This window comes from Podarcis gaigeae (genome assembly GCF_964106915.1).
Source record: "Podarcis gaigeae genome assembly, chromosome: 1".
Classification (NCBI taxonomy): Eukaryota; Metazoa; Chordata; class Lepidosauria; order Squamata; family Lacertidae; genus Podarcis; species Podarcis gaigeae.
This window is the reverse complement of record NC_139678.1, coordinates 44,866,961-44,883,323: the sequence shown is the minus strand read 5'-3', so window position 1 is coordinate 44,883,323 and position 16,363 is coordinate 44,866,961. Positions and strand designations below refer to the sequence as shown.

At 41.5% G+C, this 16,363-nt stretch overlaps 1 protein-coding gene across 1 annotated transcript in view; it reads left to right on the top strand.

Annotated features, from left to right (window-relative positions):
• The first annotated feature begins 5,614 nt into the window (after nucleotides 1-5,614).
• LOC310852186 (cytosolic phospholipase A2 epsilon-like) overlaps nucleotides 5,615-16,363 on the top strand; it is a 48,047-nt gene continuing 37,298 nt past the window's right edge. Inside the window, exons 1-5 of the mRNA XM_083755118.1 lie at nucleotides 5,615-5,713; nucleotides 6,095-6,196; nucleotides 11,085-11,155; nucleotides 13,267-13,403; nucleotides 15,085-15,216. Of these exons, the coding sequence (XP_083611244.1) occupies nucleotides 11,152-11,155; nucleotides 13,267-13,403; nucleotides 15,085-15,216 (273 nt within the window). The 5' untranslated portion in view covers nucleotides 5,615-5,713; nucleotides 6,095-6,196; nucleotides 11,085-11,151. The remainder of the gene's footprint in view (nucleotides 5,714-6,094; nucleotides 6,197-11,084; nucleotides 11,156-13,266; nucleotides 13,404-15,084; nucleotides 15,217-16,363) is intronic.

Sequence of the window (16,363 nt, the reverse complement as noted above, 5' to 3'; positions counted from 1 at the left end):
CCTGTAAATTAGGTTTGTTCCTAAACTTCTTGCAACATTAGAGTGGCCTGAAGTAATAGGGCTGGAAATATTATTATTATTATTATTATTATTATTATTATTATTATTATTATTATATACTTATATCCTGCCCATGAAACTCGGTTGCCCCAGCTACTCGTGAGTGGCTTCCAACATAATAAAACGGCAGCAACACATCAAACATTTAAAATTCCTGATGCAGGGCTGCCTTCAGATATCTTCTGAAAGTTGTGTAGTTGTTCATCTGTTTGAAATTAGTTGGGAGGGTGTTCCAAAGGGTGGGTGCCACTACTGAAATGGCCCTCGGCCTGGTTTCTGGCAGTAGTCACACCTTCAAACAGTAGCAGGATAGTGGTTTTCTGCATGTGGATTCAGCCGGCTACATATTGTTTTGCACACCCCAATTTCCGAGTGGGAAGAGACTCCTACGCTTTCCCAGGGTTCGGTTTTCTTTGAATGAAGTCAATGGGGATGATGGGGTCTTTAGGGTACATGGTTTTATTTACACATATATACCACTGAAGCATAGGTTGGAGGGCTCACAGCATTAAAACTCCAACAGATCTTCTTTTCCCCATTAGTTTTCCAGGAGAGTCTTATGCCACCATTTTGAGTTCAGCACAGAGGCATGCAAGCCTATGTGTCTCCAGCTTCCAGCATCAGCCAAAACTCTCCCACACAAATTCCCCCTTGGCCCACTGTTCCCTATTTTAGGATGATGTGGCCTCCAGCTGGGTGAGGGGGGCTTAGAGAATGCATACCCTCTTCCTGAAAAGCACCATCACTTAGTTGCCACTATGGCAACCTAGCTCAGTCTTTGTGGTGCTGATGAGAGCACTTAACTTGCCAGCTATGTCCATTACCTTACAAAGAGAGCCGCTGTGGTGTAGTGGTTAAGAGCGGTAGACTTGTAATCTGGTGAACGGGATTCGCGTCTCCGCTCCTCCACATGCAGCTGCTGGGTGACCTTGGGCCAGTCACACTTCCTTGAAGTCTCTCAGCCCCACTCACCTCACAGAGTTTCGTTGTGGGGGAGGAAGTGAAAGGAGAATGTTAGCCGCTTTGAGACTCCTTAGGGCAGTGATAAAGCGGGATATCAAATCCAAACTCCTCCTTTTCTTCTCTTCAAAGAGACTAGTCCGACCAGTTTGGCATATTTCCTCTCATAGATTCTAACTTCACATACACAAAATCAGATTTGGAAGGGACGAAAAATTTGGAAGGGATGCATCCAGACTGACTCCGTCCTCAATAACTTGTAACAACACCCAATAAACTGTTGCATGGGAATATTCCAAATGCAGCAGCCAAATGCAGGGGACCCTCATCCTGAAATGTTGTGTGTGGAACACTCAGTCCTGCCACTCTCTGTCATCTCTCTTTGAACTTTTTTTTGGTGGCTTGTCACCCCATATATTCTGCTGAGTTTGTAGATTTCTAGATTGGAGCAACTTTGTGTAAACAGAAACGCCCAACCACCTTATCCCAAATCATATATTCATAATAACTGTGTTAAACCTAAAGACACTGGGAAGTCCTGTAAACAAACATCACTGAAATCCATTGCATGCACTGTGTTATTTTTACATAACACCCATTCATTTCAGCGGGGTGTAATAAACATTGCTTCTCAGAGGATTATGCCCTTAAGTGCAATCATTGCTTCAGTAGAATACAATCTTCTGTTAACTTGGTTGTTATTTTCTTCGCTGTGAGATATGGGATCCTCATAACATTATTATTATTATTATTATTATTATTATTATTATTATTATTATTATTATTATTAAAACAGCTATGTTTTAATAATAATAATAATAATAATAATAATAATAATAATAATAATAATAATAATTTTTTATATCCCACCCTCCCCAGCCAAGACCGGACTCAGGGCGGCAAACAACCAATAATAAAAACAAGTTGATTAAAATACAATTTAAAAGATGAAGATACAACATTAAAACATTAGGATGCAGCCTCTTCACAGGAGGAGAAAGGAAAAAGAAAGAGGGGGAGGGAATCAAACTGATTCTAAGCCAAAGGCCAGGTGGAACAACTCTGTCTTACAGGCCCTGCGGAAAGAAATCAGATCCCGCAGGGCCCTGGTCTCATGAGGCAGAGCGTTCCACCAGGCCGGAGCCAGAGTTGAAAATGCCCTGGCTCTGGTTGAGGCTAATCTAACTTCCTTAGGGCCTGGGACTTCTAGGGTGTTGCTATATATGGACCTTAAGGTCCTCCATGGGGCATACCAGGAGAGGCGGTCCCATACTTCCTAGGAAGAGTTGCCTTAAAAATAAAAATAAATCAATTGATAACAATTTACAAAGTTCACACTTTGGCTAGTATTGCAACTACTCATTGTATTGCTAATTAATTGCATGCAGCAGTGCATTTATTAAAAATTGTTTTTTTTCCCCTGTAGGAAAATACAGCAGAGGAACAATTCTGGCTGTCAGTGTGAATAAAATATATTAATTCTAGACTCCCTGGGATATTCCTTTCATTCAATATTTACACTAACATAAAAAAACTCCACCCCAATTTCCATGCTGTTCAGTAAAAAACAACAACTACTGATTGTATGCATGCTTGTATTAATTTATTTAAAACCTGTTTCTTTCTTTGAATCAGAAGAAGTGCAGTCTCTCCAAATGATCTTCCCACCATTGATTCCTAGTGGTATCATAAAAAGGAGACTCTTTGTACCTTCACAAATTTTAAAGAAACACATGCCCTCGTGATTTCAACATTTAGAATTACTTTGTATATTTTATTCAGACAAGTCAAGAGCTGGTAGGAATCCAGTTTCTATGGTCCAAGTTCAGAAGAGCGCTAAGGGCAACATGCTGATTTCTTTTTAAAGGTAAAGGTACCCCTGCCCGTACGGGCCAGTCGTGTCCGACTCTAGGGTTGTGCGCCCATCTCACTTAAGAGGCCGGGGGCCAGCGCTGTCCGGAGACACTTCCGGATCATGGGGCCAGCGTGATGAAGCTGCTCTGGCGAGCCAGCACCAGCGCAGCACACGGAAACACCGTTTACCTTCCCACTATGAAGCGGTACCTATTTATCTACTTGCACTTGGGGGTGCTTTCGAACTGCTAGGTGGGCAGGAGCTGGGACCGAAAGACGGGAGCTCACCCCGCCGCAGGGATTCGAACCGCCGACCATACGATCGGCAAGACCTAGGCACTGAGGTTTTACCCACAGCGCCACCCGCGTCCACAGCGCCACCCGCGTGATTTCTTTTTAGATACCCTTAATTGCCGTGGTGATTCACGAATGCTTAGGAATCCAGGAATGTAGGATACCTTCAAACACACCGTATATGAGCGGTGCTTTCATGTTCTTAATGATGCAACAATGGAAAGCAGAGCTATACGATGCATCCTCTTTTGTGATACCAGACTTGGCACACCAGTTATTCATGTCACTGCAGAATTAGTAGCACACACAAATATCCAGGCAAGAATTCCCCGAATTAGTCACACCCAATGGCTTAATCAAAGAGCATCTAAATTGCATTAGAGGTGAATGATTGAATAATAGTACAGAATCTATTTTGAAATGGATATGAGTGCTTCCATGCTTAGACATTCACCCGCAGATGGTCCACTTGACTGACTTTTCACCCCACCCTCTTTGGTTTTTCACCTGCCTGGTGGTAACAGATGAGCAATAGTGGAGTTTTTTTTTAACTGATCTGCCCTGGCAGCAGGCCCTCTTGGCTGCATTGGGATTTCTCAATGGTGAACTCCTTAGTGAAGCCAATTCCAGTGGAGAATGCTGTCAGAGAACCCAGCTTGCCAAAGGACAAACAGGAGCTCATGTGGTTGTGGTTGTTATTTCATTTTATTTATTACCCACCCTTTACTGGCAGGTCCCAGCAATCTAAAACCCAGAATTAAAAACAGTGAAAACAGGTTAAACTCACAGCAAAAGGGTGAGCCCTGGCAACACACATGTCAGATGTCAAAGGTCAGAACAAAGGGGTGTGTCTAAGCTCCCACTTGTACATTCTTAGATCACCCATTTCCTGTCCCGATGAGAAAACAAGGTCCTAATGCATGTCCATGCTACATGTGTTGGACCGATGACATGTTGAGACATCCCTGTAGTTGTAATAGTAGCCATAATGTTCTGATCTGCCCCAGAATTAATGGCCTTATAGTGTGAACATCAACGTCCCCCAGTATCGATAGCCTGGGGGTGCTCAATATCATGTCCAAGACCAGCTCCGTATGCTCGGGATGTTGGACAAAGGGAAGGATGGTATGACAACAGAATCCATTGGCTCAGCACAAGGTGCAAACACTCTAGACATGTACCCATCTGGACAGGACGCAAGGGGGGGGGGGAGAGAGATCAAATTCCTATGGTCCATGGCAAGGCTTTCAAATCTTTCTTGATGCTGGACCAAGTACCTTAGCGTACCAGCTGAGGAATACTAACTCCTTGCTGCTCACCCACCGAGGTTTTGGTTATATATGCCAGATCAACCTTATCCATAACTGAGTTGTAGATAGAGATTCGACCCAGTGAGGGCTATGGCTGAAGGAATTTTCACTCCCAGCCCTGCTAATACTCTCTTCCTTTCTGCTTCTAACCGAAAGCCCAGCTGGTTGCATATCTCTCCTCTACATGCCTTACTCATGCTTGCAAATTTTACTGGATTAAGAGCCCTGTCCAATAAGGTTGGTGGTAACCCTGGGGCTGTTTCACAAATCAGAATTTTAACAGGAAACAGATTTGTTTCATGCTATCATGGTTCATCTCCAAGTCATCAAATATTCAGGTTTTTCTTTTTTGAAAATGTGCAAGTTTTGAGCATGATATCCTTGATTATCTAAGGACTTTTCTAGATGGCCTGTTTAGACCTTTTTAGAGGTAATTCCAATTTGCTTGTACAAAGTTTACATGGTGACTAATGTCTGGGTTTTATTGAGCATCCGTTCTGATTATTTCACAGGGTGGTTGGTTATATGACAACAAGCATTCATTCTGATTTGCTTATGGTGTATTTTACATGTCTTCTTGTTAATCATATATTTATTCCACACTTTTCAGTCTATTCCCCCCTCACTTTCTTTTTCTTTTTAAAAAATATTATTACAAAGAAAAATACTTTGTGTGTGTGGAGTATGGCTTTATAACATCCCCTACTTTCACATTCCAAAACAGGATAAAACTCACCTAATTAATAACAGAGTTTATGCATTGTAGCAAAGTCTCAAAACCTGAAAAATTATTTTCCCCTCACTTTCCATACAGCAAAACAGCAGGTTGTTTTTTTGTTTTGTTTAAAGTGGATCTGGTGTGCTGGGGTGACAGGGCACTTTCATTCACTTTAATGGTGCAAATCTAAAATTCTGATGTGCACATGAATCCCTCCTGGAAAGATCTGGCAGTCTGGAGGAGGCATGCTAAGGATTGTACAGGGTAATTGTTCCATAAGCAAATAACCTGACAGATTTGCCTGGATAGAGAGTGGAATGTAGGAGGAGACTTCCTGAAATTTGTTAAGTAAGAGAGGGGTGTAGCTCTGAGTCACTTTTTATACACTTGTTCATCTTCCTTAACTGGCTCAAAGTCTCTTCAAGGATCCTTCTCAGTTTTGGACTCTGAGGTCAAAGCACCACCTGCAGTGTACACATCCGAGATTTATATGGGTTCACCAGCCAATATTCTTCTGGTAAGTCTTCAACATTAGCTTTATTGTCTTGGTTGAGACAAACAAAATAATAATTATTGTGACTGTGATGGAAGAAGGACTGCAAACTCAGTAAGCAAAGTATACCTAACTGTATACTTTTATCAATTTTGCATCTCACAGACTGGTAACCAACAGATTTCATGCTTGAAGGGTATTCTTTTTCAAATATGTCAGAACCTACATACTGCAAACAAGGATGGTGTCTGGCAGGCAGGCATCTCAGTGCAGAATCACTGTAGAATTGCTGTGCCTACGTTACAAATTTTTCTATGTTGGTTCTGCCACACGTAAGTAATATAGCGTAACTAAAAATAATGTGTTTGTAACTTAGATCCATTGAGATTCTGTTTTGCCTCCTAGGACCCAAACACTAAAACAAATACATATGGAAATGGAGAAGCAAAGAGGAAGTTTTTTGGAACTGAAAATCCATATGGGGCTGAAAGTCAGGTATCAGACAATGTATGTGTTTTTATTGCATGCCCTAACTTTGTCATTATACCTGATTGAATCTTTTCATATAATCATTCTAGGGCTCTTAATATGTGAGTATAACATACAGTTTTGAGGGGTCAGTACCTCAGCTAACAATATATTACCTAATATCCCTCAGGAATATTATAGTGCAAGTAATTTGGCGTGTTGCCCATTGTTTTGAGGAATCTAGTTTCTACCTACATATCATAAGTATATTGTTGTAAGAAGTATGATCTCCTCCCTTTCTAGCGTGACCACCTATGGAATAAACGCTGTGTGTGTTACACAAACTCATAGTGGAACGTGCCTGTGATACCACTGATGGCAAACCTACACAGTGCTCCCATGACCTCTACCCTCTGTGACTGTAAAACTAGCGGCTCATATTGCCGAAAGGGAACTTAATAGAAGATCTGTAGTCAAGGCAAAGTGCAGAGAAGCTGTAAGCCATTTTTATCCTCAACATTTCCAATTTCTCCTTGAGACTTATTGCTAAGTGCTTTTCAAACCTTTTAAAAAGATTTGTTTTTATGTTTTTTTTTTTAAAGTGAAAGCTGGTGTCTGTTAGTGCGGATGATAATGAACTAGATGGACCAATTATTTAATTTGGTATAAAGCACCTTCATACGTCTGTGTGCTTGGGAACCCTGCAAAAAGTTAGGTCCTCTCTCATGAAGAGAGAGCTATCAGCATACAAGTTGTACATGTGTGGGATTGGTGGTGCCTGCAGGCCCACTCAGTGTATGGAAGTTGGGGAGATAGGGGCAGTGGGTGCTAGTGGTGTGCAGTCAGTTGACTAAGGGGACTAGGCTAATCGCCTAAATGGTCCAAGAGCCCTCCCGCCACCTTCCCAAAGCCCACCTGGCTTTAGGAAGGAGGCAGCAGGGCTCCAGCATCCTGTCAGAGCCCTGACATCTCCTTTCCAGTGTCCAGGAAGCTTCTGTCTGGCTTAGGGAGCTGTGATGCTCACACGCACAACGTCAGGGACATCGTGATGTCACCCCCCATTGCCCTCACAAGCTGGCACCTCTGCCCCTAACTGTTTTCCTATGAAACAATTCACCGCACACTGGTGGGTTCAATCTCACAGTTTTGAATGGTCTAGAAGGTGCTCTAGAATTCTTACTGATATGAAACTTTGTTAGGGCTTCACCAGACTTTGCTCTGAAATTAGTTTCAGGTCATATGCAAAAACCCTCTTGGTAGGCCTAATGCTCTGATGTTTTCTTTGCCAAAATCACTGAATGGGGGAAACAGCTGTACAGCAATTCCTCTTTCAAATTATGTTGCTGTAATGCAGCTGACCTGTTTTTTTCCTGGGGTGTGGCCACTGTCACTTGGTGACAGATTCTAGGAGCCACAGGTGACAGCTGAGTGCAGGGTGCGGACAAAAGTTGGACAAACTATCCCAGAAGGAGCATACTTAGAAGGAGCATGTCCCGCACCAAAGGTTCTATCCTGCTAACATAGTGCTTTGACTTCACCCCCAGAGGCGCACTCCATTGTCTCTTAAGACAGATGGATGCCAACTATGTCAACTTGTTTGAACATCAAACAAAGGCTAAAATTTGGGTCACATGGTAACTGCAGAAAGAATTCAGCCCATGTAGAAATGCTCGTGCCAAAATTACTTTCATGACCAATTTTCTTCACAACGTTTCCATACGATTTCTGTTACAGCAGTTACTCGATACAAGTGTACACTTTAGACTAATGTTGTTTGCTGGCATCTTTGCATACTTAGATGGTATCTCCATTACTGAGCCCAGATAATCTGTTTGTGGCATAGGATTTGGTATGGGACTGCTAATTATGGCTGGGAGTTAACATCAAAATACAAACTGGATACTCCTTGGGTAGATATCACCCATGATACCTGAGTACAGTAGGAATGAAGACATGACAAATCTTTGTTTAAGAAAACATGAACAAAAACTGTTCCTAGATTTTAAAAAAAGTTGAATCATTGTATGTGGCAGCCACATATTGTCAAAATAGGGACTTGTGTTTTAAAGAGATGGGCCCCAACATTGTGAGTGATAGGATAGCACTTCAAAAGGAATGAGCAGGAAAAGATGCAGGACACGACACAGCATAGGTTTAAGCACTGAATAATGAATGCAGCTAACTAAGCTCTTTTCTTTTGAGATGTTTAAGATAAAGTGGTTGTTGTTAACTCTGCTGTGTTAACAACATTCTTTAGTTGACCTCTTCTGTAATGTTTCATTCTGAAATATTTTGAAATGGTATTTTAGCTTCCTGTTAATCATGTTGCTTCAAATGTATGCTGGACTTTCTTCAGTGATGTTTTATTCCAGATTGTTTTATTTGATGTTTTAACATAGGTTGTAAACTGCTTTAAGATTTTTTAAAATTAAAAATATAAAGCAGTATAGAAATGAAATTATTATTATTATTGTTAATAATAATAATAATAATAATAATAATAATAATAATAATAATAATAATGTAGGCAATACGTTAGGGTGACAATGGACTGGGGAGTAACCATAGCAGTGTAATTGCTAGACAGGGCATTAACTGTAACCCTAGTGGGCAATTAGATCTATCTGGTGGGTTGTATCCAACTTTGTGGCCTGCAGGTTGTGTTAACTCAGCTTAAGAGCAGTTTTTTTTATTAGTTACCTGGGGAACAGACGGAGTGTTGAATAAGCTGATAGCCAACTGTAAATTGACACAGAGGACTGGGAAAATAGGCAGGACAAGCTGAATGACTTAATGAACTGGGGTTAATAAAACACATGTAATTCAGCATACAAAGAGCATAATGAAATGGTTTAGAGAGAAATAAATACTTTGTCATAGCTTGGGGTATCTTTAGATGAAAAGAATGGGAGAAGAGAGATATCAGGGAACTTTTGTTAAGCGTAACATGAAGGAGAACCGTGTTTGTGCGTTCGACCGAGCTCCTCCTCCGGTTGAGTCCTCCAACGTGATTAACGACCTGAGCCTTTGATGAGGCTCCAGGCATGTTCCCCCATTACGCAGAGTATCCAGCACGCAGGGAAGGATGAGAAATATGAGCTACATTGCAAAGAGTTTTATTTCTAACTATGCAGACAGAAAAGAATTTAATTGATGAAACATTTTAGTTGATGAACCCTGCGTTATGTTACATTAATGCCCACTTGGGAGGAAATGGGTGAGATTTATGTTCTCTAATTTTTTCTTTTAAAATTTTAATTAATGGTTTCCTGCTGGGGCTAGTATCATGGCATACCCTCCCATTTTTCCCTAACAAAAACCCAGGACATTTCCCACCCACTCGCTGCCTCCCAGCCTTGCACTTTCAACCAGCCCTCCCCACCCCCACCCCCTCACCCTCACTGCTTGCCATCTCTGCCTGCCATATGCCCCACTCACCCTTGCCCCCTTGTCTGCTGCATGAAATCGGGGCACCCCAGGATGAAAGCAGAACCCAGGATGCCTTCTAAAAAGTGGGGCCATCCCACTTACAACGGGACACTTGGCAGGTGTGTCATGGCACTTCTGGGGGGGGGGGACAGGACCTGTACACAAGGCTGGAATACAGCTGGAGATTATCAAAAAAGGTTAAAACAAATAGAGGCTATCTTTGGCAATTATTAGAATTGTTCTTATGAACAAAGGATAGGTACAACGCAAATGGCAATGAGATGGTTTAAAAAAACACCACAAAACCCACAGCAAATCAGTGTGCTGTGTTTTTGTTTCGTTGCATTTGCGTGTTCAGACCCAGAAACCTTTCCCCTAAATAAATTCACACATGACTCAAAATTTTGGTTTGGTTTTTTGGCATAATTTAGGCCACAACTTTATTAATTACAGAAAGTGACTGGTTGCATAGGCTCTGGTTCGACTAGCTCCCTGCCATGCAGGTAGCGCTGACCCAGGGTTCCAGCATAGGTCAGCCAAGGGTGAACACCTGGATAAGCGGAAAGCCGGGAACGGGCTAACTCCACCACCCAAATGTCCCCCTGGACTCAGGCACGGGCACAACCCCCTCTCAGGGGTTGACCAAACCATTGAGTCCCTGGATTCCTTTAATGGAATACATAGGGATGGCGAGAGTGTTCTCCCATCCCTATCACCTGAACCAGAGCCTATCCGCAACCTTACAAGTTGTGACAATTTGCTATGCAGCAGGCGAAACCGAAATGGCAACAGCCAATCAGCCAAGTGGGGAAAATTCCTGCCATGCCCCTGTTCCAATGACATACAACACACGATGGCATAGCAAGGTCAAGTAAAAACCCCTATAAGTAGGGAGAGGTGGGTGGGTGTTCTGAATGCACGCGCCAAAAGAGGAAGCTCTGGGTCACGTGCATGGGCATAAATAGGTCCCTTGAACCGTTTGGACTGCGTCCCACTGGCCAGATTGCACCCAGCTTCGAGGGACCTAGCAATCGGGTGTTGTGGCTTACCAATCATACCCACCCACAACACAGGGGGTCGGTTTTCCAGGTCTCACCTCAATATGTGTCCTCTTTAAGCATGTCAAGTGCAAGTAGATAAATAGGTACCGCTCCGGCGGGGAGGTAAATGGTGTTTCTGTGCACTGCTCTGGTTTCACCAGAAGCCGCTTAGTCATGCTGGCCACATGACCCGGAAAAACTGTCTGTGGACAAATGTCGGCTCCCTCAGCCAGTAAAGCGAGATGAGCGCCGCAACCTCAGAGTCGTCTGCAACTGGACTTAACTGTCGGGGGTCCTTTACCTTTACCTATTTTATCTTTTACTACTGTGCTCTTGTGATATCTGTTACTTTTTCTTCTTCCTCATGGTGAACTACCTTGAACGTTGCCCAGAGAAAGGAAGTAAATTCATTTTAAGTGTTCCTTATATATTTCTCCTTTCTCCACTTTGCCTTTCAGGTACAGGTACCTCCCTTTTGTTTGCTCTCTGTACGTGTTATAAGAATTAGAAATCTCCAGCGAGCAGATGTGTGTAAGTATCTGGCAGATCCTGAGTAGCTATAAATCTGTCTCACAAAATGCTGGCATATAAATATGGATTGATTTAATATTAAGATCCTTTTTAAATATTGATTTTAAATGTTTATGTATTTAATGATATTTAAATAAATTTATTTAGTGAAAAACATTTAATGAATATTTTCATTCATTTTATGTTGTTACTGTTTAATGGAAGCCACAGTAGTCATTAGCACTGTAAGCTCTGTTGACATGTTGGTGTTGCTTGGCCAGATTCAGTTAGACAGATGTGCTAGCAGGAGACAGTGCAATAAGTCACCTTTGCACAACAGGGCTTTCCCCCATCTCCTTCCACCATGCACCCCCCAGGCGCCCCCAAATTGGCTCTAAAAGGTCAGAAGAACCCCCAAACAGTGTGCAGGGGGAGAAGAGAGGAGATTGCTCTGTGTGGGAAGCAGAAATACTTGCGCTGCCATAACACAGCACAACAACGTGGAATTCCTCCCAAAATTCCTTGCCTGCCTATGCTGTCTGTGGAGAAGGAAAAGGCAGATGCTACTCTTTGCATTATGAAATATAGCATTTAGAACACCAATTGCAATAGCCACTAACAAGCTTTCCCATGTTATCTGTAGTCATAGTATCATTTCAAAAGAACATGATCCTGTAATTATTTATTTGCCTGAAGAGCAGCCTGTTATTCAACAGAATTTAGATAGGAAAATGATTAATAGGACTGACTTATTGGATATCTTGATCCTAATACCGTGAACATGAGATAATCCAAATTACAAGGTGTATGTTAGGACAACAACCTTCTTTTAATTCACAGGTGGCTAGGCTGTGGCCCTCTAGATGTTGCTAGGGCTTAACTCCCACCATTCCTGACCACTGGGCATGCTGGCTGGGGCTGATGGGAGTTCAATGAATCCACTCACCTTCTATGGTGGGCGGTGTTGCGGCCAGACCACAGTGATCCAGCCAATGGCTGGTTGGATTGCCCTGCTGGCAATTGGCCAATGCCATCAGTCTTAGGACAGTTGTTCCCTGGGGAGCGGGCCCAACTGAGCAATGAGCAGCACTTGGACCCGCTCCCGGGGGGTGGGATAAATTGTGGCCTGCCTGGCGTTCTTCCTCTGCCTTTTAACATCTGGGGTGGAGGACACAGGTACACCAACCATGTTTTAATTGATAGAGGACACTATATTTCTAGATATAGCACTTTGTAAAATAAGAGCGTATCTGTCTTTTTGAGACTAAATGACTTGAAAAACCCCCAAAACAAATACATAGAAAGACAAATTGGTTGTTATGTAAGTACAGTCATACCTCGGGTTGAATGTGCTTCAGGTTGAACGCGTTTGAGTTGCGCTCCGCGGCAACAGGGAGCGTGTTACTTCCAGGTTTTGCTGCTTGTGCATGCGCTCAAAATGACGTCACACGCATGTGCGGAAGTGGCAAAACGCGACCTGTGCACGTGCACACGCAGACGCGCTGTTGCAGCTTACGTTGCGTTCAGGATGAGAATGCGGCTCCGGAACGGATCCCGTTCGCATCCCGAGGTACCACTGTACTCAATTCAGTCAAGAGCTTCTTTATTGCTTGACTGGTTGCGCAAGCATTTCTGTTACTATTATATACAACCTATCTACATTTTTTGTTTATCTCTCCATCATGGTATAATCTCAGTCTAGTAATTAACAATGCTGACACAGCAAAACTCACAGTATCAGCAGCACACATTGTCTTACTTCTAAACTTGTTGTCAGTGTGCGTCCTGACAGTGTGTGTATGTGCTTTCCTTGTGCGGAAATTGCAGCCTGCAATTTCCTCCCTTTATTTGCACCTCCAGCTGACACCAATCAAGCCTAGAGTGCCATTCCTACACACTAAAGAAAAGTTCTGGAACCCTCTTTAAAGCTTCCAGGAACTTTTATCTGTTTCGTAAAGAATGTTTTCCTAACATCATTTGCTAATGGCCAGATGAAAAACATCTCAAATAGCAGTAATCCAGCCTGGAATGAAACCTTCTCTTTTAGAATCCAGAGTATGGTGAAGGTGAGGTGAGAATACATTGTAATTGGTTTTAACTGGTTGTTGTTGTTGTTTTTAAAACATGCAGTAAGTCCAAGTGATTGTTACATAAGTTTGAGGTTACCGACAGCTTCCTATGGTAATACCCGGACGAAAGCCATCTCAAATAGTAGCGATCCAGTCTGGAATGAAACCTTCTATTTTAGAATCCAGACTGTGGTGAAGGTGAGGTTTTCACTGGTTGTTTTTATTGATTTTAGTAAAAAGAAGAAAAAAACACCTACCATGTTGATAAGTACAACAGCAGGGATCATTTAGTATGTAACTAGAGGGTTAATTCTGTTATCAGTAAGTCAGCTAAGCCAGAAGGGCTGGAGGACTTATAAAAGAGTATCACAATAAAATCATGTTTGTATCTATTAGATTAACATATGGTACCCAGTGACTGTCCTTACCTAAGTTATCTTGTTAACTGCAGTGATGTGTCATGTGGGAACAGCTCCCACATATGGTCTGCATATGAAGGAGGCCTGAGTGTGGTTCGAAGTATATGGTGAAAAAGTCACCACAGATCTAAACAAGTTTCATAATTTTCATTAGTCTCTCTTAGATCAGATTTCTATATAATCTCCTGGGACAGCTCTAAAATCTAATTATAGGGAGCATACAACTCATTTTTCACAATAGCTCCACTGGGTACCAGTTCGTTCCAGGCACAATTTGAAGTGATGGTTATGACCTATAAAGCTCTATACGGCTTGGGTTCCAGCTATTTTGAAACACCATATTCCATCATATGAACCTGCCTGGGTTATGTGATCTTCGGGGCAGGCCCTTCTCTTGGTCCTGTAACCCTCACAGACATGCTCCCTGTGGAATGCCCACTCTTTAGATGTCAAGGAAATATAACTTTTAGAAAACATCTGAAGGCAGCCCTGTTTAGGGAAGTTTTTAATGTTTGATATTTTATTATGTTTTATATATGCTGTAAGCCACCCAGAGTGGCTGGGGAAACCTAGCTGGATGGGCAGGGTATAAATAATAAAATTATTATTTTTTATTATTATGTGAGAGAGGGCCTTCTTGGTGGCTGCTCCCAGATTTTGGAGATAACTCCTTAGAAAAATTTAGATTGGTTCCCTCCTTGTTGACTTCCTGCAGGCTTTTGGGAATTGACTGCTTTTAATGAAAGGGTTCGTGCCATGATGTTTTTATTGTAATTATCTGCATATTTTTGAATAGATCTTTTCTGTGCTTTTTTTCTGGGGGATGCAGGGGTACGCATACCCCTAAACATTTTGTGAATTTACGTTTGGCCTCATTGAGGGGCAGTATTTCAATATGAATAGGAAAATGAGAGTACCCCTAAACATTTTGTTAAAGAAAAAAAAAGCACTGGATCTTTTACACTTATATATAGTTTAAATTATATAAATTTTTAATTGTTCTTAAATTATTGTTTCCCTCCCCTATGTTTTTAGCTGTTTCTATTTCATCTGTAAGCTGTCTTGAATTCCTGTCATGGAAAAAGGCGGGGTATAAATAAATATATAGCAATAATAATTACAACAGTGATGTGTAATTTCTGACGTTTCCAGTATCACTTTCAGCTGGAGCAGAGTTCTAATTAGTTTAATCAATGTAAACATGAAGCAAAAGATATTCAGTCTAAGGTTTTGTTTTGAAGATCTAGGTGCTGCTCTCATGGGATGGATTTGGGAAGATTCCTCCTACACAGGGACACAGTGAGCTTTTTAAAGTAGTTAAGTGATGGTTGAGTATCTGTCGTATGTTTTAGCAGGGTTGTGAGTCATGTTACCATTAAATGTTCCTCCTGTGCCTAAAGCAACCAATTATTTTACTCCCTCTCTTTTACTCCCTCTCTCTAATTTTCCCTATTCCCTAGAATGTACTAGAACTGAAAGTATGTGATGAAGATACTCCCTTCAGGGATGACCAGCTTTGCACAGTTCTTTTTGATATAGCTCAGCTCCAGCCTGGTGAAACAGTCTGTAGGCATTTTGAACTGAATCAACAGGTGAGAGACAAAATTACATGTACAGTTTGGGAGGATAGGATGCAGACTAATATGGGCTTCTTTAAAATATCCTGTAATTTATAGTTAATTAGTACAGTGTATACTATTGTTTCTCATTCTTTCAGTGTTCCCATTTAACACTTGCCATGCAGAGTAATTTTCCAGACTTTTTATCTTTTCATTATATATATTGCACATGTCTATAGCTTATTTAGTTTATACATGTCTGTTGTTTCTGTTCTCCTCTGTAATTCATTCTGTGATATTTGTCAGAGTGGTTTTCAAAATGGCTTATTGTGGGCATCATTTTCTTAAAGGCTTTTTTAAAGTAGTTTGGTGCCTTGTTTTAGAGATTGGTTGGAAAACCCAACTTTGGATTCACAGCAATGCATACAGTGGTACCTCGGGTTAAGAACTTAATTCATTCTGGAGGTCCGTTCTTAACCTGAAACTGTTCTTAACCTGAAGCACCACTTTAGCTAATGGGGCCTCCTGCTGCTGCTGCGCCGCCGGAGCACGATTTCTGTTCTCAACCTGAAGCAAAGTTCTTAACCCGAAGCACTATTTCTGGGTTAGCGGAGTATGTAACCTGAAGCGTATGTAACCTGAGGTACCACTGTATAGGCAAATATGTCAGTTACTCATAGAAATTTTCAATTCGAAACCAACTAGGCATGCCAGTTTGACAAATTTGCATATGTATGAGGTCACGCCTTCATGTAGCTTCTTGGAATTATTCAACAAAAAAGTATATATGGAAATTATTTAAACATATGTAAAATGTAACTGAATTTCTTATGTCTTTATCATATGCCTCAATTTTTGGACTATTGAGTTTATTGGGGTTTAGGATTCTTGTGTTTTCCCATATGAATTATGTAAGGGAGCCAGCTAGAACATCCCTAAAGTGGCACATTTACTCACCTTACCTGTTGTGTACAAAATATGTTTTGGTGCATCATAGAGGAATACAGGATTCTGCTTTGCTGAATGAATGGAACATCACCACCACCATCATCATTTTATTTGTATGCCACCTTTCCATAGATAAAACTATGCTGAAGATTTACATAATTACCAATGTAACAAAAGTCATAAGCAATAAATAAAACACATCAAAAAGTACACAACCAAATGGAAAACAATT